Source organism: Nicotiana attenuata, chromosome 12, assembly GCF_001879085.1.
Source record: "Nicotiana attenuata strain UT chromosome 12, NIATTr2, whole genome shotgun sequence".
NCBI classification, from domain to species: Eukaryota; Viridiplantae; Streptophyta; class Magnoliopsida; order Solanales; family Solanaceae; genus Nicotiana; species Nicotiana attenuata.
In genome coordinates this window covers 30,334,974-30,357,071 of record NC_032000.1, presented here as the reverse complement: position 1 = coordinate 30,357,071, position 22,098 = coordinate 30,334,974, and the positions used below count along the sequence as shown (strand labels likewise).

Here is a 22,098-nt window from a genome sequence, read left to right as displayed (position 1 = left end):
TTACAATGATCCTAATGAATATTCAGACTCCCCTTTATGTAGTAGGGGAGTTTTACCCAAAGTACAACTCTATAAAAGGTAAAATCTCCCATTTTACTAATTACTGATCTTCTGCGGGTACATGCCGAGATTCACGTCGTGACGTCCGGCTGGGCACGGATATCATGGCCCTTTTTAGTCATGCTCGGTTATCTGATAACGCTCTCCGAAGTTTAGGGATTCGAATCAGACCCGGGGGGCGTGGCCCCGATTCGTTTGAGGGCGGGTGTTTTGCCATGACCTCGATTCGAGGGGCTCCCTGCCTCGATTCCGGTTCCTTACAGTCACATCTCTGCTCCATTTTCTTCATCGATAACTAAGGCGTTCAACGGGCTCGGTTTCACCCGTATACAATTACAATTAAAAATTATTAAAGCAATACAATCTGATATGTCCAAACAAGCATGACCATAGCGCATCGCGCGGATACGATTACTGATCTTTAAACATTTAGAGAAGTAGTAAAGGATTAAAGTTTGCTCCATTGTATAGGCGCGTCGCATGCAACTGCAAAAAGCGTGCCAGAAAAAACTACCATCTGTTTAACATTACATAAGATACTTTTGGAACATGATAAAGGTTCTCAAAGTTTACCAAAATTACAAAAATACGAATGACGTCTAATGTAATAAAGATATTACTCATGGTTATAAATATCTTCCAGAAACAGTGAGTTGAACTGTTACACGATAAGCAAGGGCAAAAGTGTCTGCGCAATAAAAAACTAATAATGCATGCATATTAACCTAGTTAGTTGGACCGAGTAAAACAACTAATACACCTGTATTAAAAAGAAAAAAATTCGTTTCATCTGCTAGCTAGCAAGACAACCATGACCTGCTTCAAGACTCTTTTATATAGTATATGTTGACAAAAATGCGAAACACATTGAGAGTGAACTACTTCATATGAAACAAAATCACTAGAATAGATGTTTCTAAATTTTTGGGAGAAAGAAATTCCTAGTGATAGAAAATGGGAGAACTATCACTCTTCGGAATGAGAGAATAATTTATATTTCTTTGCTGAGATGATAATGGTGCGTGCTCCTCCTATTGGTGCCAAGATGGTTATGCTCACGCCAATAATAATTGAAATCTGCAAACAAAGTAAAAGAAATGAAAGTGAACATAGAGAACATAGTGACATTTTAACTATCACGTGCATCACAAATCATGTTGACTAATAAAGTAATATAAATTACATTATCTATATAGAGTTAATTAGTACATCATGAATAAAAAAAACATGTTTCTTTTAATGCTGTTAAATGTTTTAGTTCGTGATGTTATTATAGTATAATATTTTACAATCATCAAATGCTATCCACAACATAATAAGAGAATATATAACTTTGTTTTGTATCAAAAAGATAATGAATGCACTATTTTGCAGTATTATTTGATTATTTGAGATAGCATATCCTACTAGCTAGTCTGTCCTATCTTAGGGCTAACATTATACAGTCACATAGTTTAAGTTTTCTTTAAATATTTATTTGGAAAACAAACGAAAACACATGATCGTGTATTATCTCAACAAATTTGACAAACTTACCCAAGAAGCGATCCAATGAATGCTCCACTTTTTAGGCTTCTGGCTGACAAGCCACATCATGCATGGGAGCTGCAATATATACAATTAATAAGGATATTGGTTAGTACTGCTTTGCTTAAAGCAGTTAGAAATTCTATAGAAAGATAGGATAGAAATCGCACAAAAAATGATGTGGATGAAAATGCCAATCCTCCGAAAAAACCCAACAGCCCTCCGAAAAAGGGAATGCAAATTCCAATGAACATCGTGAGAACTGCATAACAATTGATACAAGTGTTGAAAAACAGGAATTAGTTACCATCACATTTGCTATCTCTTTTTTATTTTATTTTTAACAATATTCCATAAAGCCACGAAAGATTAATTTTATTTACCAACATAAATGCTTCGGGCAATAAGGCGAAGAGGCCGCCCAGGAGTGAAATGACGCTTTTTAACCAAGAAAGATTCAATCGTGTCAAAAACAGGCATTGCAAAAACCTGAGATTAAAAAACAAAATGGTAATGAACACAAAACATTTGACCCAATATTGAAGATAATTATCTTCTGGCAAAAGTATCATAATATAGTTTCAAACCATCACCTGATAGCTTCCAAGAACATGCAAAAACACCATGAAGTTTGCAAGAGAAATTAGCCAATTTGGGTGTTCTAGTGTAACAAGAACGTCATCAGCCACAAGATTGCCAAAAGCCCAGAATCCAGAGGCTGCAACAGATAAATAGCAAAATGCAACAATTGCATAAGCCACGACAACACCTCGCCACATTGGACTTTTAGAGGGTCTTTCTGGGGTTGAAGGGATGGTTGCTTGAATTTCTAATGCAACACTATGTCCAGCAAATGCAAATGCAATGGTTCCTAAGCTGTTGAAAATATCAAATATTATTCCAGCTGTAGTATGAGATCGAAGACCATAACTAACTGATTTCGGATGCTCGATTCCCTTGATAATTGACGCAACTGACGCAATTGTTGAGTAACTGCATATGTAAGTACAAAGTGAATTTAATTAATGTCATAAAAACAAACGCCAAGAGATGCAATGACCGAAAATGCGAATGAATAACTAATTTAATATTAAACTACTAGCATTTAAATATTAGCTAACTCCAAATTAGTAATATCTTTGACTAATTCAATAGATACATGATGTGTGTGCTCATAAGAAAATGCTAATTATCTCTTAATATTTTCAATTGAGATTGTTGAGATGAAGCTAATTCCTCCATAGTAATACATGCATACGCTTGATTTTCTTATGGTTGTGAGGGATTCGTATCAAATTCTTTCAAATCGTGTCAAATACATATACTAATTTTATGTATGTTATTTTTATATAGGAAAACTTGGGAAAAGTCACTCGTCCAGAAAACATGAAGCAAACTCTATATAACAGTCATATATGTAAAAACAAAAAGAAAAATTTGAATTGAACTATTTCAAAAGTTTACAGTATATGAATTTCCAACGATGCGCCTTATGGTGGGTTTCCGAATGCAAGCAATACATGTGATAGTATAAGTAAATTTTCCAAATTTATTACACCCTATTTCACCAGATAAAGTCATGTATTTTAAAAAGGGGAAAAAAACTAGTTACTAGATGTATAATTATTTTAACATCATAATAATAGACGTGTATTTTGCATTTTGTGTTCATTTACCTCAATGACATAACAGCTGCTGTAAAAGAGACCACCTTCAAGGAATTAAAATTAGGAGCTTGGGATAGTATCAATTGAAGAACTCCAAAAAACATAATATAGTAAGTTTGATTAATTTTGCGACCCCAATGGAACATCATCTTCACACTTTCCCTTAGAGACTTCCCCCCTGTAACCATGTATACTATGTCGCAGGCAACCTGAACAATAATCTGTTGAGGCATCACCATCCAGTAACCCCTCTTTTGGCCAAATATATGTTTGCCTAACTCAGGATATCGGTCAAATCTCTTCCCCGGGACATGCTCGTGCAAATTAACCAATTGCCAAAATGAGTATAATGTCACACTCCATGAAATTATTATCATCCCGATTCCTGGAATCCTGCATATTAATTTAAAAAGAAAAAATCAAATATAAGAGGGTTTGAACTCTTTTCACAAATGAATGACTTACATGAAATGTATCATAAAAAAACTAGAATATACCAGCCGAGTTGTGACACTGCACACGGTAAGCCTAGAACACCAGCTCCTACAATGGCTGTTACATTATGGAATGCTGAAAACCACCATTTGGCTTTTCGGGAAGCTGTTATAGGCAACCACTTATTCAGATCATCGTTTTCCTCATTTCTCCTTCCATCATTGGAGTTATTTCCACTCTCAACCTTGAATGAAAAATGAAGTTACATGAATAAGAACAAATCAAAGACTAGTATTAGAAATTCATGTTTAGATAGAACATACCCTCGAAGCTTCATTGTTTTGCACCATTAGTGTATACTAGTTTTGTGTCAAAGTAAATATATAGTAGTTTAAAAACTCTTGTTAGAAATTACTCAATAGATAAGTAAGTAAAATGTTGAGCGTGGGAAAAGGGTTTTTATACTTTTTTGGGGTATGTCTTACTATCCTCATTTAGGGGAACTATGAATCAGTCATAGATTTTTAGCTACAATATCTATGTATGTGAATCATGTTTCCCGTAGCAAACAGTTTCAGAAAATTAAGGATATCTAGATAAAGTTATCCACTTATTTACTACACAAACCATGTGATAAGCGATTGATTATCCTATTTTCGTGCAACTTGACTAGTAACTAGAAATACAGAACTAGACAAGCCAAATTTAATATTGCCCGTGAATAAAGGTGTCAGAAGAATTTTATGAAATTGATCAATCCAATTGAACTAAACGCAATCTAACCAATTGTTTGATATTGTTTTTTATATTATAACTAGTAAAAATTATTTGCACTTCACACGGTATGTAAAACATTAATAATTTTAAGAAATAGTAATTTTACAAATTTAATAGAGAAATTTTTTTCGGGCATTTTCATATATTAAATAATAATACATTAATGTAATCACAAACATAAATGTCATTATTAGAATTAGAGCCTAAATTTAATTGTACTTTTGATTATCAGATTTTCAATAAGGAAAAGAATTTGTAACGAAACATTTCACTTTTATATATGTGACTTTTGGGATTTAATTCCTAATTTTATTAGTCTCGCTATATAATTAATTAATCAACTTATGCATATATTTTTCTTCTGTCATAAGATAGTAAATGTTCTATTTCTCTAAACTTTTTCTATTCAAATAATAGGGGCATAAAACCAAAAGTGAATAGTTATGTATTTATTCCAATCTAATTTTTCCTTCCGTTTGTTACTAGTTTCATTTAATTGTGCTAACTGTTTTGGTAACTCCTTAAATGGGGGAAGATCAGAAAAAAACTATCTTATTGAACTGAATTCAGTTTTGACCCCTTTTTTTTGGCGAAGTTTTTGACGATTATTATGTTACACCTTACACACGAAAAAATAAAAACCAAAATTGTTTCTCTTTGGGTACAATGAGACACAAAATAACAATAAATTGATAAAAAGGTAAACAAAAAGTATATATGATTTGAAGCAGATGTACAACAAATCACTTTACAAGGGTACATATTTTAGGTGATTGTTATCAACTATTGCAATATAAATCAGGGCGAAGTGCAATAATTGTCATTTTTAAGCCCGCTATTTAAAATATATCCATAATTTATAATATATTTAAAAATTAGCCAATTCACCTAAACCTTAGGACTAAGTATCTTGAATTTGGAAATTCAAGACTTAGTGTCCTGAATTTTTTAGCTGCTAATTTGAAATTCATAACTAAGTGTCCTGAATTTCTGAACTATTAATTAAAAATTCAGGACATAATATTCTAGCTTCTGGACACAATTTTCGAACTTTAAGACACGATATCACGAAGATTGAATTTTAAGGTTTAAACTCTAGGACGTTGTGTCCTGACGTTTGAGCGAAATTGGCTAATCTTTAAATACATTATAAATTGTGATATTTTATACAACATGCTTAAAAGTTTCTACCGGGTATCATTTTCACTATAAATCTTATATAAATCTCACATTTGCATTAATAAATTTATGACACTAAACTACTATTCTACTTTAAATCTAGCACTAGGCTAACACGGAATTCAACTATTAATTCAAGCAAATATAAAGAGTTTATATAATGATTTATTATTACAGAAATACTGCTATATATCATTATTATTAGTGCAATCTTGCAAATAGAACAAAATCAAGGTAGTAACAAAATAAATCTTAAATGCTATGTGACAAATACTACAACGACCCAGCCAGTCGTTTTATGTATTGTTGCCCCGTCCCCCATTTTATCGGTTCTTCTATGTTCATTTGTGGTTGGTTTAGTTCTAGGCATGTTTCGAAGTGAATTGGGACACTTAGTCCCAAGGTTGGAAGCTTAAGTTGAAAGAGTTGACCAGAGTTTGACTTTTGTATAGACGACTCTGGAATGGTGTTTTGATGGTTCCAATAGCTTCGTATGGTAATTTCAGACTAAGGCGTATGTATGGATATTGATTTGGAGGTCCGTAGGTTCATTTGAGGCTTTTTGGTGAAAGTCGGAAAGTTGAAAGTTTGGAGGGTTGAGAAGTTTGACCAAGAGTTGACTTTATTCATATCGGGTTCGAATTTTGATTCCAAAAGTTGGGATAGGTACGTTGTGCCATTTGTGACTTGTGTGCAAATTTGAGGTCAATCGGAGTTGGTTCAATATGATCGGCATTGGTTTTAGAACTTGGAAGTTCATTCGTTTCATTAGGCTTGAATTGGGGTGCAATTCGTAACTTGATGTTGTTTGATGTGATTTAAGGCTTCGACTAAGTTCGTATTATTTTATAGGACGTGTTGGTACGTTCGGATGGGGTCCCGAGGCCCCCCGGTGTGATTTGGATTGAAATCGGGTTGAGGTTTAGACTTAGGGAAGTGCTGTTGGTTTCAGTTCTGGTGTAACTGCACCTGTGAGGTTTTGGGCCGCTGGTGCGGAGCCATAAAAGCGGCTAGTTGTACGCAGGTGCGAGGATTTGGGAGGTTGTCTGGGAGCACAAGTGCAAAGGATCTCCGCTTTTGCGAGTCCGCAGAAACGTATCATGGATCGCGGGATCTTGGCCGCAGGTGCGACATGGAGTTCGTAGAGTGGGTTCTGTGCTGGGCAGGGAGTTTCGTAGAAGTGGAAGATTTGGCATAGGTGCGCTTCCGTAAGCGCGAAGCTATATTCCGCAGATGCGGAAGGTCAGAGTCTATAGAGGAATCGCAGAAGCAAGATTTTGACAGCACCTGCAGAACAACATATGCGGTTAAGTGATCCGCAGGTGCGAGAATCACTGGGCGGAAATATTATCAAGGGTTTGATCCATTTTTATTATTTCAGACTTTTGGAGCTTGGCTAGGTACAATTTAGGAAAGGGTTTTGGCTACAATTTAAGATGTAAGTGAAGATTCATCACTGTTATTGATAAATATTGTTTTCCATTGAATTTTACTGCTAGATTATATGTGTTTGAGGTGAAATTTGAGGATTTTTGGACTATGTATTGGATAGTAAGATTTGGGGATTTGATGGTCGGTTTATGGTTGGATTTGGATGGTTTGGTATGGTTGGACTCATTATCAGATGGATGTTCGAAATTTGTGAATTTTTTCGGGTTCCGAGGTGTGAGTCTTGGATTGACTTTTTGTTTTTGGTTAAAGACCTTAGCTTTATCTTTGGAATTGTTTCCTATAGCTAATATTGATGCAATTAAGTTGCTTTGGCAAGATTCAAGTTGCTCACTGGCTTGTTGGAGTAGTGAGTTACGCGTTTTGAGGTAAGTAATATTTCTAAACTTGGAATTGAGGGTATTTGTCCCTAAAAACATGTTATTTGTGTTGTGTGGGGGTGACACACATGCTAGCTGATGGGCGTGTGGGCGTGCACCGGGGTACACATGAACCTAGTTGATTTTTGTACTGAGTTGCTAACAAATCTTGTTTTATCTGTAAAATCCCTACTTGTTAGAGCAATTAAGCAGTGGTTCATGTTAGAAATCATGTTTAGGCTATGTGCTTATTCGATTGAGACTTAATGAGGTTATTTTTGTTGTTTTGAGTTATCTGCTTTAACTGCAATTATATATTCAGTCATGATTCTTCATTCGCATATCATATCTCACTCTCTGTAATAATTCACCGTTACATCACATGTTACCATTGTTTGGGCTGAGTGGTATGAGATTTATGACCCCTTGAGACTTGAGAGATTGATGATTGAGGTGGGCCTAAGAGCCGGGTTGTGAGTGTAATTGTCGATCGGGCTGCACACCGTAGCAAGCCTTATTGGCTTATTTATTATTGTGGATCGGGCTGCATACCGCAGCAGGCCTTATAGGCTTTATATTAGTGCTTGGGAAGGATGTGACCATCCAGAGACTAGCATACCAGCAGTGAGCACATGTATAGTGATATATACACGTACTTTGGTGAGCGGCATTGATGCCAGGCACCCGTGCAGTGTTGAATGATTGTGTGTGTGATGAGTGGGAATTTGAGATAGGCATGTTGAGTATTCTGAGAGTGTGAGTACTTGGAAAACATCACTGTGGAATCATACATTTGACACGCATATCTAACATGTAGGTATAGAGATGTACCATTCCTGATGCTAGTTGTACTTGACATGTTCTTATCAATGTTAGGCTTTAATTATTGAACTTGCAAATATGTCTAACTTTTTGTGTCATGAACGAGTTGATTATGAAAATTTCTATGAGTCAATTTTTGTTATGTCATTATTATACATGTGTTGTCAATTTATTGGACTTTGACTATCTTCTTCTGTCTCGTAACTGCTTTCAACCCAAGGTTAATTCTGTTACTTATTGAGTACATGAGTTGGTTGTACTCATACTATACTCTGCACTTCGTGTGCAGATCTATGTACATGTGGACACGGTGATTGCAAGATCTATGCTAGTACCTGCTTGGAGACTTCGAGGTAGCTGCTATGACGTCCGCATGCCTTGACTCTCTTCCCTTTTATTTTCTTAAGTACTGTTCTATCACTCATAAAGTTGTACTAAAGTTCTGGCTTATGTTGGTACTTGGTAGTACTCATGTACTCGTTGACACAAATCTTTGGGATGGCTGTAGTAGTATGTCAGTTATTTTTATCAGAGATTTATATTGTTTCCACTGTTAAGTATATTAAAACATGTTTATTCAAATGTTTAGCTGTTACGTAATTTTCGATTTTCCTAGCAAGTGTGTTAGGTGCCATCATGACTGGTTGGGATTTTAGGTTGTGACAAGTTGGTATTAAAGACCTAGGTTGTTTGGGTCTCATGAGTCATGAGCCGGTTTAATATAGTATTACGAATCAGTACAGAGACGTCTGTACTTATCTTCGAGAGGGTACCAAACCATTAGGAAACTTCAGTTTCTTGCATTATTCTCGTGCGGATTTGTAATTCCAAAATCTATACTTCTACTCTTCTATTCTCTCACAGATGGTGAGGACACGTACGACCGGATTAGGTGGACATCCACTAGTACCCCCAGCTAAGGCCGTGGCCGCGGTATAGGCTGAGGTGTGGCTCGTACTATAGCTAGAGCAGCACCTGTCGAGCCATCAGTTGCTCCACCTGAGGAGCAGATAACAAATATTGTTGAGCCGGTGGGACTAGCTCAGGCACCAGGAGTGCCATTTGTGATCCCAAACCGTGCTCCATCAATTCATGGTTCATTAATACCGGGTTCTTCTAGTGGCTATTTTGGTTCTTGGGGTCTGGTTCAGGCCCCATTGCCATCTTTGGATTGAGGTTGCTTTGAGTGTTGAGAGTTGGGGCGTGTGAGGAGGTATTTCCCCCGTTTTATGGGAGGTCCAGTTCAACAGAGAGGTCAAACTATAACTTCAGCACAAACTACTTCACCACCCGGAGCTCGGGGTGGGACTCAAGCAGTTCGAGGTCTCCCTAGAGGGGGAGGTCGATCAAGTGGTGGTCAGGCTCGATGCTATGCTTTTCCCAACAGAGTAGAGGCAGTTGCTTCAGATGCAGTGATCATATGTATTGTTTCAGTGTGCCACAGGGATGCTTCAGTATTATTTGACCCTAGTTTTACTTATTCAAATGTATCATCGTACTTTGCTCGCTATTTTGATATGCCCCTTGATTCCTTAGCTATGCCTGTACATGTATCTATGCCGGTGGGTAATTCTATTATTGGGGATGGTCTGTATAGGACGTGTGTGGTGACTATTAGGGGATTGGAGACGAGATTTGATCTTTTACTGCTTAGCATGGTTGATTTCGATGTTATTTTTGGCATGGATTGGTTGTCACCATGTAACGCGATTCTGGATTGTCATGCTAAGACCATGACGTTGGCAATGTCGGGACTGCCTAGGGTTGAGTGGAGAGGTTCCTAGTGCTTGGATTTGAGGATTTGAATTCGTGTAACGACAAAGGAAATGGAATCGGCGGGATTCACGTGTTTAGGGTGCAATGAGAATGATTTCCTGGTTAATTCATGACCTTGCTTGAATTTGTGCAAGGATTTTTGATGGATTGGTTATGTGGCTTTGAGAGAAATAGTAGAGGAAGGGGAAATGGGGCAGCTGAGTCAAAGAGAGAATGATTTAGGGTTTGGGTAAATTAGGTCGTATATGGGGTTTAAACGGGTGGGAGTGATCTGGGCCGTTGGATCTTTAGATCAACGACCTTAATAATGAAGGGATAAAAGTTTTAAAATGATGAAATATGTGGACTATTGGATCTCTGAACATCATTGGTTAAGATTAAATCTGAGGATGCGTTATTATTGAAATAAAAAATGAGGTAAAACATGGGTTGTTGATCAAATGGATGGACGACTTAGATTAAATGTGTTTCTTGTGTGAGTATGGTGAAGGGGTAACGTGGCGAGTTCTAATTGGTACGGGTAAGGTGGCATGGATTGCAAAGGGGAGTAGAGGTGGGGTTTATACTGTGTCATAACCCAAATCTCTCTCCGTAAGATGTCATGATGGAACCTAGTCTCTACGACTAGGTAAGCCTAACAATTTGCATAATAACTGAAATAATAACAAAATTAACAACAAAACTTCAACAGATAACTATATAGCTGAAAAATGCCGCTCGGCATGTACAAGTACCCAACAACTCGAGTATAACAATATTCCCAATACCCGATAGACACAAGTCACAAGCTTCTATGAGAAAAACTAAGTGTCTCTATACATCAGAGTCTAAGGAAAATACGGAAATGAAAACAACATATGAGGGAATAGAGGGGGACTCCGAGATCTGCGGACGCGGGCATATATACCTTGAAGTCTCCACGAACTCACTGCTCACTGATATCGAGGCTGATAGGAGGTACCTGGATCTGCACACAAAACATGTGCAGAAGAGTAGCATGAGTACACCACAACGGTACCCATTGTGCCAGCCTAACCTCGGTAGAGTAGTGATGGGGTTAGGTCAGGGCCCTACTGGAATATAATAATTTAAGGCAGAAGATATAGCAATACAATAAAAGGTTGTAAATGTAACAAGAAGAAATTACAGAAAGATGACAACACATCACATAGGGATAAACAACAAGGGCGCTCCCGAGATACTGTCTCGTAGCCCCAAAACTAAATATTCAACATGGGATCTCCCGAGGTACCGCCTCATAGTCCCAAAAGTAAATATGCTACGGGGACCTCCCGAGGTACCGCCTCGTAGTCCCAAAAGTAAATATGCAACAGGGATCTCCCGAGATAGCGCCTCGTAGTCCCAAAAGTAAATATGCAATGGGGATCTCCCGAGGTACCGCATCGTAGTTCCAAAAGTAAATATGCGACAGGGGATCTCCTGAGGTACCGCTTCGTAGTCCCAAAAGTAAATACACAGTTCGAAATCGATGAAAACAACGATTACAACAAGAAATCTTCCAGTTTAAGACTAAGTACAAGTCAAGGAAAAGCTGGAATTCAACTAAGCATGCTACACAGATTTCAAATAAGCATTTAAGACACGCTGACATGCGATATTAGGCTAAACAGGATACCTACAGGTTACTGTTCAGTAAAAATCAGATTTTACAACAATTAGCCCGTGTAAGCACTTGTCACCCCACGTACACGACACTCACGTATCACAGAATTATCACAACAGTACCAAATCCTAAAGGGATTTCCCCACACAATATTAGGCAAGCCACTTACCTTAAGCCAATCTCAATCAATCAACAAGAATGCGTTTTCCTCGACTTTTCGACTCTGAATAGCCCAAATCTAGACAAAAGCAATCACATACTATAAACATAACTATAAGAAACCAATCTAATTAATGAAATCAAGACTTTAACAAAAAATTGGAAAATCGCCCCAAAAAGTCGACCTGGGCCCACATCTCGGAATCGGGTAAAGTCACAAAATATGAACACACATTCAACCACGAGTTCACCCATTCAAAAATTACTCAAATTCGATACCAAATCCTCAATCAAAAACCCAAAATTCGGTTAATGAACTTTCCAACTTTCCCCCCAAATTCCTCAGCCCAAATCTTAAATTGAAAGATGAAATTAATGATAGATTAGTGGAATATAGCCAAAAACAAGTCAAGAATCATTATCCAAATGTTTCCTTTGAAAATCCTTAAAATTTGTGCCTCAATCCGAGCTCTCAAAGTCCCAAAATGAAAATGGGATCAAACCCTCGAAATTCCCTTTTTCTGCCCAGCGATTTCGCTTCTGCGAGGGAATCACCGCGTGGTTCCGCACATGCGGAAAAACCATCGCATGTGCAGACTTCACTTAATTCCACAATTCCGCTTCTGCGAGCAAAAGGACCGTGCCTGCGTGCCAGCTTCTGCGGAGTACTTCCGCTTCTGCGATCAACGACCTTCCTGGCCTTCCGCTTCTGCGTTCTATCTTCCGCAGAAGCGAATCCGCTTCTTTGGCCTTCACGTCGCACCTACGACCACAGGCCAAGCTCCTCCAGACCACACCTGCGATCCTCCACTTGCAAGTGCGAGTCCGCACCTGCGGCCAACCCCTTCGCAGGTGCGATGACACCAGAAGCTGTAATGCTTCAGCAATTCTCACAAGTCCAATTCCAGTTTATTAATCACCTGGAATCCACCCGAGGCCTTCGGGACCTCAACAAAATATAGAAAAAAAATCCTAAAACACCATACGAACTTAGTCGAGCCTTAAAATCACCTCAAACAACACTAAATAGAAGAATTGCACCCCAATTCAAGCTTAATGAACTTTCAATCTTCGAACTTCTACAACGGATGCTGAAACCTATCAAATCACGTCCGACTGACCCCAAAATTTTGCACACAAGTCATATTTGATATTAGGGACCTACTTCAACATCTAGAAACAGAATTCGGCCCCGATATCAAAAAGTCCACTTCTGGTCAAATTTCCCAAAAATCCAACTTTCGCCATTTCAAGCCTAATTTAGCTACAAACCTCCAAATCACAATCCGGACGCGCTCCTAAGTACAAAAATAACCCAATTGAGTTGACAGAATCGACAAAACTCCATTCCGCAGTCGTCTTCACACAATTCCAACTACGGTCAAATTCTTAGAACTTAAGCTTCCATTTTAGGGACTAAGTGTCCAATTCCACTACAAAACAAAAAACAAAACCTCCCGAAAAGCTACATAAGCATAAAATGATATAGGGGAAGCAGTAGATAGGGGTTTCGTCATTACAGACTGGGTCAGATTTGGATTGGGCTTAGGTATTGAGCTAATTTCAATTTCAAAAATAGCCATTTCGCCTTCGATTATGAAATTGCAATTATAGCCTTTTTAGTCTTTTAACTCTTTTAAATTAATTTGAATAAGCTTAATTAATTTCATTAAAATATAGTAGAAATTATAATCATCAAATACACAACTAATTAATTAATTACTTATTAAAACATCTTCTTTTCAAATTGATGACACTAATTTTCGATTATTTTGAAATAGTGTGCTAATTTACTAAATATTAAGAAATAACATTTGAAATTAATTATAAGTCCAATGTAATGAATGTAAAGGTTATTTCAATAATCAAAACTAGTAAGAGTAATATATTTTTTAATTATAATATTAAATTATTAATTTTAACACTATTAATTACTTAATTTATATAGAAATAGCTATTATTGATTAGAAAATATTTTCAAAATATATATTGTAAATCATTAAGTATAAGTAAATTAATTTTAAAAAGGATGGTCGTCATTGATCGTCAAGAGTTTCCCTCTTTGGTCGGAGACGATAAAAGAGTTTCGGGCAAAGAAATCGAATCAAGACAAATTTGTCCCGACTTTAGACATACATCACAGGAATGGCATATGAACACAAGGAAGATTATGAATTGACGGATTTAAGGAAAGAGTTATAGAAGATTTTAGGGATTTTTGAGAAATCGAGGAAATTTGGGGAACTTGGTGCCGAAATCTGGCTTCGAATTGCTTACATTTCTCGGGCTTAATGAGGATCAGGACTCATGTAGTTCTGGAACAATTATTTGGAGGAGGCGACACTTGCAGAACTTGACCCAGTATTGTATTATAACGATGCTGCAAGACAAAAGATTTTGGTACCCAAGATAGCTCTAAATTGCGGCTTGATTATAAGACTTGAATGATTTGAAGATTTAGAGTTCTGCTAATCATTTTTGAGTTAGAGTTTGATCCTTGTACCACTAATAAATTTGTTGTACCTATAGCATTGTAGCTTGGTTCGCTTCTTAGAAGAAGTTCCACATCGCGATGTTTGCTCCTGCAAAAACAAAACACACACATACCCATATATCGTAATCCAGATATGTTAAGATGTGATGTAAATAATGCAGGAATTATGATATCTGACTGCCTATTGGGCGTTATTTGGGTTTGTGAAGAAGAGATACTTGAATTTGACTCGATTGTTAGCTAGGTTGTGTACCGTTCCGCCGCTGTCGGAGCATTGAGTCTCCTCACGATGGGAGTATCTCTGTGTGATGGGAGTAGTTGATTTAAAACGTAAAATATCTCCGCACGATGGGATTTTCTCCACACGATGGGAGTAGTTGCATTGAAATGTAAAGTATCTCCGCATGATGGGAGTTTGTAACTTGAAAAAAATGTCAAATGCCTATAAGCTGCATGAACAAAACGTCAAAATATTCATGATAAAATAAAAAATAAAGGGCATGCTCAAGAGATACTCTAGACAGCAAAACTATGCGGCCGTTGATCGACAGAACGTATGGCAGGATTGAAGGTTCATCCTTCGATTGACAAAGTTGGCAACGAAGTTTGTGAATATCTACTTGTGATCTTCGATATGGCAGTTTGACGGTGTGAAACACTTTGGTTGGTGAAGCGAATAGCTTTCCATACATAAGGCTCTTATTGGTAAAGCCAACTGCTCAATTTGTACAAGGTATTCCGATTGATTGAGCAAACGGCTTGCCATATACATGGATCTTGTTGGTGGGGCCGACAACTAGCTATATATAAGGTTCTCCGCTTGGTTGAGTAGACTATTCGCTATTTAATATGTTGTGATTGCATCGGAGGTTGGTTCCAGAATACCTACAAAGAATTTTGGAGTTAGTCTTTAGTCATATGAGGAAATAAATTAAATAAGTTTACCTAGGGTTATGACCGAACCTTTTAAGGTTGCCTACGAATCTAAGTGGAATCAGTCTGCATGTAGTTCGAGGGTAAAAAATGATAAAATGAATTAAGATGATGGAGATGACCGAGCCTGACTCAGGAAGCCTACATATCTAAATGGAATCAGGTCAAAATGTAGTTTGATTACAATAGATGTAAAATGATAGGAATTGGAAATGAAGTAGTCAAGTATGACTCAGACTGCCTTCGTATCAAAATCGAATCAGGAAAGGATGTAGCTTAATTACAACAGATGACCGAATCCAATGAGGATTTCCTACGTATTCCTGCCGAAGAAAATCAAGTCATTGCATTGTTCCTAGTATGTACAAAATTATATTTGGTTTTACTATTACAAAAGACGGAGAGAGAGAGAGAGAGAGAGAGAGAGAGAGAGAGAGAGAGAGAGAGAGAGAAGGATACCGGTGATAAGTTGATATTTAACCAACTTATCTCGTCTTTAATCTCATATTTTTGCTATGTTTGATTGATTAAATTGTGTGGTTAATGTTATTTACATCCATTTTGCAGGTTCAATGAGATTTAGAAGTGATCGTAAAGAAACCAAATGAAAAAGAGTAAAAAGGAGTAAAGTGAACAATGGAAATCTTCCTATTGAATTACCCTTCACGAATGCGAAGGATAGGACGCGAACACGACGAGCAGGAAACCAAACCTTTGGGAACGAGAAGGAGTTATCACGAATGCGAAGAACATGAAACCAAATCTTCGCGAACACGAAGGAGGTACCGCGAACGCGAAGATACAGAATAAAACCTTCGCAAAGAAAAGGTATGATCACGAACACGAAGTTACAGAATACAAACCTTCGCGAACGCAAAAAACAAATGAGCAGAATAACTGGGCAGTTCTTGAAATTCATGTTTTTGACCCCAAGTCCACAAATACACGACCTAGCTTACTGGAAACACATCTTTGGCCAGTCTTTGAACATCATTGATACTCCTGACAAGAGAACACATGTTTTGGAGCTAGGGTTCTTGCACACACACTTGGGTCTTGAAGATTTGAAGCTTTTGATTGAGAATCTCTTACTCATTTATGCTTATTTCTTTGTTTCCTTGCTTTGTATTATATATCTAAGTGTGTAGTATTTTTTCCAATACTTGAATCTTGTTTATGGGAATATTCATAATTAAAGTGTGGATTAAATACCTTGTTGTGCTTATGTATTGAATGATTTTTACTTAATTTGAAGTGAGTTACTATTTTTTTTATTATTCTTGTTCTTCAATATTTCCAAAGGAATTAGCTAACCCTAGGACTCGTCCATTTACTCCGAATTAATTTTGAAAAAGATATTTAGGGTTGGGAAAGATTAATTAACAAGAACTTGAGGTTTTAACCCTCACTTGATAGATTCGACCTAGGGATAAGATTGAACTACTTGTGGTCATATTCGGGTGTACTTAATTTCTTAATTATTTTAGGGATAATTCAATTAGGAAATTTTGTTAATCTTCGGAAGAAGCTTGTAAAGAATTATTACCCGAGGCTAATTAATATAAACTCGCTCATATTTATAAAATCATGAAATACATTGGATCGTTACGTGAGTGTAATTACCAATGCATCCGTAATTGTAGCAATTGAATATTTTAATTGCTTTGAAGGTTAGTTTACATTTTCGCTATTAGATATAAATATTTTTTCAAAATCATTTTAAGTGTTTGGCATTGCATAACAAGCGATAACTCTCTTACACTCCTAATCACCTACATATTATTCTCTGTGGGATTCGACCCCGACTCATAGTTGGATAAATTATATTGCATGCGACCGTGTCCATTTACTCTTTAGAAGCCGATTTGGACGTCATCAAAACTGGCGCCGTTGCCGGGGAACAATTGGCGTATTTAGGTTGTTAGATAATTAAGCGTGGGTGCCTTTGTCCAAACTTGTGAATATTTGTGTAACTATTTTTTTCTTTTATTTGTTTATTTTTCTTGTTGAATTTCTTATTTATTTTCTTAGTTTAGAAAAATGGCATCATTTAATGAAAATTGGTCGGATGATAGTGGCTCAGATTTGTCGACGCCCCTTTTTCTCGCGAAATCGGGTTTACGACATTTGGGAGGACAACTCTATTCCCTTTTGGGATTTGGGTTATTGGAACTGAAGAGTCGCCATCTAATGATTAAGTGCATTAGGACACTAAGGGTTTTTGAGTTGGAAAACCAGAGTTTGGGTAAGGGCTAGAAATTATCTCGAGGGGAAGGTGTTAGGCACCCCTCAAGATCCACTAGTGTTTGTTCCCGGCCATGCTATATTATGACTTCATGTAATCAAATAAACAATCAAAGATTCAAATATACAACATTGAAAATAAGCTAAAAAGACTTTGAAGGTAAGTAGGAAAGACAGAGATTTATGAAAAGATTTGGATGGTTTTACAAGAAGAGACGAAAACAAACAAAGGGAGAGGGGTCCTAGGTTTATGATTAATATGGATCATTAATGCAATACTCAGTAATTGCTCCTTAGAAAAGGGGCTACATGAGATATTAGCGCATCGGTCATCATCTCCATATTCTACCCTTCCCACCCCGTAAAGGTTACTAAACGCGTGTGTTGGTCACGAATACTTACCGCGTGCTATTACCCGTCCCGTTCTATAAGTCCTGGAGGGTATTTAGGACCACTATTCCTATGTGGTAGGGACTAGGTTGAACCCTTAAGTTTAAAGGCAAAATGCTAAGCGACATACATAACAAATAGGACTGCACATAAGGGAACATACAAAATCAAATAAAGGCTCACAGATCCCTCCTCAAATGAACGCATAATTAGCACGTCTTAAACACATTCAAGGTCTCAAAGATATGAGTTTTTTTACAAAGGGAATAGGTAACAGCAGTTAAAGCATGGTTTAAAAAAAATGAGGCAGCAACAGTAAATTAATGAGGTACAGGACAAGTACAATAGCACGATCTGGACAGAGGTTAAAATCAGAAACTCAGTAAGAGTAAATAGGTGCACCATTTCAAAATCGTTTCCAGATGGAGCAGAGTTTTTTTTTTTAAAAAAAAATAGAGTGAACTTCAGAGAATCAAAGCAAGAATGGGAGCGGCAGAGTTCGAAATTCAAAGAAGTTGGTTGGTCCTAAACACGATTAGTCAATTCTTATTGGGCCTAAAGTTTGCCTAGGCGTCGTATACATTGTCTGATTATTTTAAGGAATGGACATGCATATTTTGATTCTAATTTTTCTAAGGTACGCATGATAATGCATTTGCAGAAACGTTTCAAGCACTTAGCAAAGTTATTAGACTAACATGTTAATTAACCACTGTAATTCGAACGAATAAGAAGTCCTAAGGGCAGGATATCCAATGCACATAGGAGTACCTAAAACATGATTTCTAACATGCCAATGCAGTAATGACAGTTATTTGGTTTGTTGTTAATTGATTAAAATTACGAAGTGAGTACCATAACATACTGAGAGTGCATGACCTAAAACATGATTTCTACCACATGAAAATCCATGCCCTAAGCAGGTTATCTATTGCACAAATAGGCAAATAAAACCTATGAACGAGTTTTCTACCCATTACTTAAAATAAACATGCATACCCCTCCCCCCATATTCACTATTCAGCCCCAATCGTTCATTTACAAATTATTACAAACCAATAGTATCTGAATTACAGTAATAAAGAACAAAACCAAGAAGTTATTCTATAGGGAGCCTTCAATCAGGCCCAGTCTTCCAACCTCACTTCCTCCGAGTTTCACAGCCTTTGCCATGGTCTAGGTGCGGCAAAGCTCCCTAGGGCCCCATTGGGTCCCTGGCCAATACCAACACCTAAACACTTAGAAGAATGCAGGACAGGTGCAGTGTGGGATTACCAGCCTTGTGTGTGTCAAAGTTCAGTGAGTACTCAGAGGTACCCAAAGCAATGCTCACACGAAGGGGGCAGAACCTATTCTCTAAGAGTAGTGTGAAGTGTAGGAAGAAGTAGTTTAAAAGAGTTTTCAAAAACAAGGGATTTGTTTAAAAAAAGAAGCAGTAGTTCAACAGTATAGGATTGCATACAAGGATCATGGGGAAAGGGAACAGATAGGTCACATAATGCTAGAGGAGATACAGAGATTTACTGAAGCATGACTACACAGAATCAGAAGATTCAGGGGACCAAGAAATGGTCAATCTTAAACATAATACTTAGACAGTAACAGGGGGGACAATCATAACAATTAAGATAAACAGCAGTTAGAAGCATGTAAATCAAGCAGGACATATAACGTGCCAGGGATCAGGGGAATTAGGAAGTGGTAAAGTTTAGGCATAATAATGTACAACAATAGGATACATGCATAGTAAATAGAAGTTATGGATAGACAATGTTATATTACAGGCTTTGCATATAAATCAGAAGAAATGGTAAAATACTAAAACAAAAGAATCAATAGCATGTTAAGTAGTAGAAGTCTAAATAGAAGAAAATTAAGAAGATAATGAACTGAAACAAGAATAAACACATTGATTGCAGACATGAAGATTAATTAGGACATACCAGTAAGAGAGCAAGAGCAGGATGCAAAGACAAAGTGATAACGCAATATTAGCCTTGGCTTATAGCCGGCTAATAATAGGCAAGAGCAGAGAACTGCAATAGAGCAAAAGAGCAAGAGAGAAAGAGCACGAGAGAATGTAGAATTGAGAGTATTCAGTGATGTGTGTGTCCGTCTTTTGCTAATGAAAGAGTAGAGTATTTATAGTTCTGGAAACGAGTAGAAAAAATAAGGCAAGAAGTAAAGTGTAGTATAATTATAGAAGTAAATACAATTAGAATCCCAATCAATGTAAGTACTCCCCTTCAATTGGGGAGTCCGAGTTCAAACGGCTACCATAGTGACAAATAAGGAAAGAGAACTAATTGAAAGACTAATTTCAATCATACAGAGAGTAGTAAAGAATAAGGCATGTGATTAGTACCAGGTACATAACATATGAATTAAGGAAAATAAGAATCAATTGGCGACATGCTTGCATATAAAATAAGGTAGAGTATTATTCTGAAAATCAGTAAGAGTGTTAAGGCAAGTAGCACAGTTAAAGGAAAATACACAAAATCAGTAAAGAGTTCTAAGGCAAGTAGCACAGTTAAAGGAAAATACACAGAATCGGTAAAGAGTTCTAAGGCAAACATTATAGTTAAAGAAAAAATACACAAAATTAGTAAAGAGTTCTAGGGCAAGTATCATAGTTAATACACAAAAGGATCAATACAATCATCAAGCATTTAAATAGCAGTCATGCGATTAACAAGGAGAAGTACTCATAGAACAACAGGAATTAGAGGTCGAAACAATGAATCAATTGGGTTAATTTAAAATCTGATGGAGTGAGGTTAAATTGGGCTAAAATTGAAACAATAAAGGGCTATGTGTTAAATAGCCAATTTCCCTCTTTTATTTATATAAAATAGTTAAAATTATTTTAAAAACAAATTAAAGGCACTGAACTAATAAATACCGTATAAATATTAATCTAAAAATACTAAAAATGATTTTATAATTGTAAAATGCTGTTAATTGTAAAATAGGCTAAATTGCAATTATATGCAATTTGGCTTAAAAAATATCAAACAAATGTGTAAAAATATGCAAAAATTACCTTAATTATATCTTGGTGTAAATATGAGAATGAAAATAAATTATTCACCAAAAATGCTAGTCTGGAAATAATTATTGAATTTTGTACTATTAAAATAGACAATAAATTGATTTTAAAATCTTTAAAAATAAGGGAAAAATACCAAAACTCTTGGGCATGCTTATATATGCATGTACATGCTATTTCGAGAATATTTTGAGTATATAAAAATATGTAAGGAAAAATTGGGTATCAACAACTGCCCCTCTTTAACCGAGAAGGATGAAAGAGTTGTCGGGTAAAGATATGATGGCCAATTTTGACCGAAAGAAACGATTTGAAAGATTTTGACCGAGCTCTGGCTCCTGAGCTGCCTACATATCCCTGGTCTTACAGGAATCAGGCCATATGTAGTTCGGGGATCCGTCGGCGGAACATGCCGATGGAGATTTCGAAAGACGGACGCGATATTCAGGTTGGGAAGGATGGTCAGGGACTGATAGGCTGTTGGAACCGGAGCGGGATCGCTCCTGCTGTGATGGCTGTTGCTAGCCGGTGTACCTGCAAATAAGCAATACGAACGTATATTGTGCATAAATTTAAACGTGATGCAGGTTCCCGTTGGACCATGAATGCTGTCTTTGGACGGGTAGGATGACGTCCTCAGACCATGACGTCCTGGGCCATGATGCGTATAATAGAGGATTTGCAGGCTATGAAATGATGTTCTCGGGCTATGATAATGATGCCTCCGAACTATGATGCCTTTGAATAAGGGTATGCAAAAGATAAAAGCAGGGTCCTCGGGCCATGGCATGGCTTTCCCGGGCCATAAAAATGGTGCCTCCGAACAATGACGCCTTTGGATAATTTGGCGATCTTTCAGCACATGAAATGCAGGATTTGGCGATTTTTCAGCCGATGTGGGATTTAAATGAAGTTGGCGATATTTCAGTCATGCAAAGATTTGAATAAAGTTGGCGATATTTCAGCCGGTGCAAAGATTTAAATAGGGTTGGCGATATTTCAGCCGATGCAAAGATTTAAATAGAGTTGGCGATATTTCAGCCGACATAGAGATTTAAATAGAATTGGCAATATTTCAGCCGCGCAGAAATTTAAATGAAGTTGGCGATATTTCAGCCAGGTCAGGATTTAAATGAAGTTGGCGATATTTC

The 22,098-nt window shown here is 37.0% G+C and overlaps 1 protein-coding gene across 1 annotated transcript; it reads right to left on the bottom strand.

The window, feature by feature from the left end:
• LOC109236211 (lysine histidine transporter-like 5) lies at positions 804-4,104 on the bottom strand. Its single transcript, XM_019402409.1, has 8 exons — positions 4,013-4,104; positions 3,752-3,933; positions 3,264-3,647; positions 2,181-2,580; positions 1,971-2,076; positions 1,758-1,849; positions 1,597-1,665; positions 804-1,137 (listed from the first exon to the last, which is right to left on the bottom strand). Exons 1-8 carry the CDS (start codon positions 4,037-4,039, stop codon positions 1,027-1,029), a joined length of 1,371 nt encoding a protein of 456 aa, XP_019257954.1. The 5' UTR covers positions 4,040-4,104; the 3' UTR covers positions 804-1,026.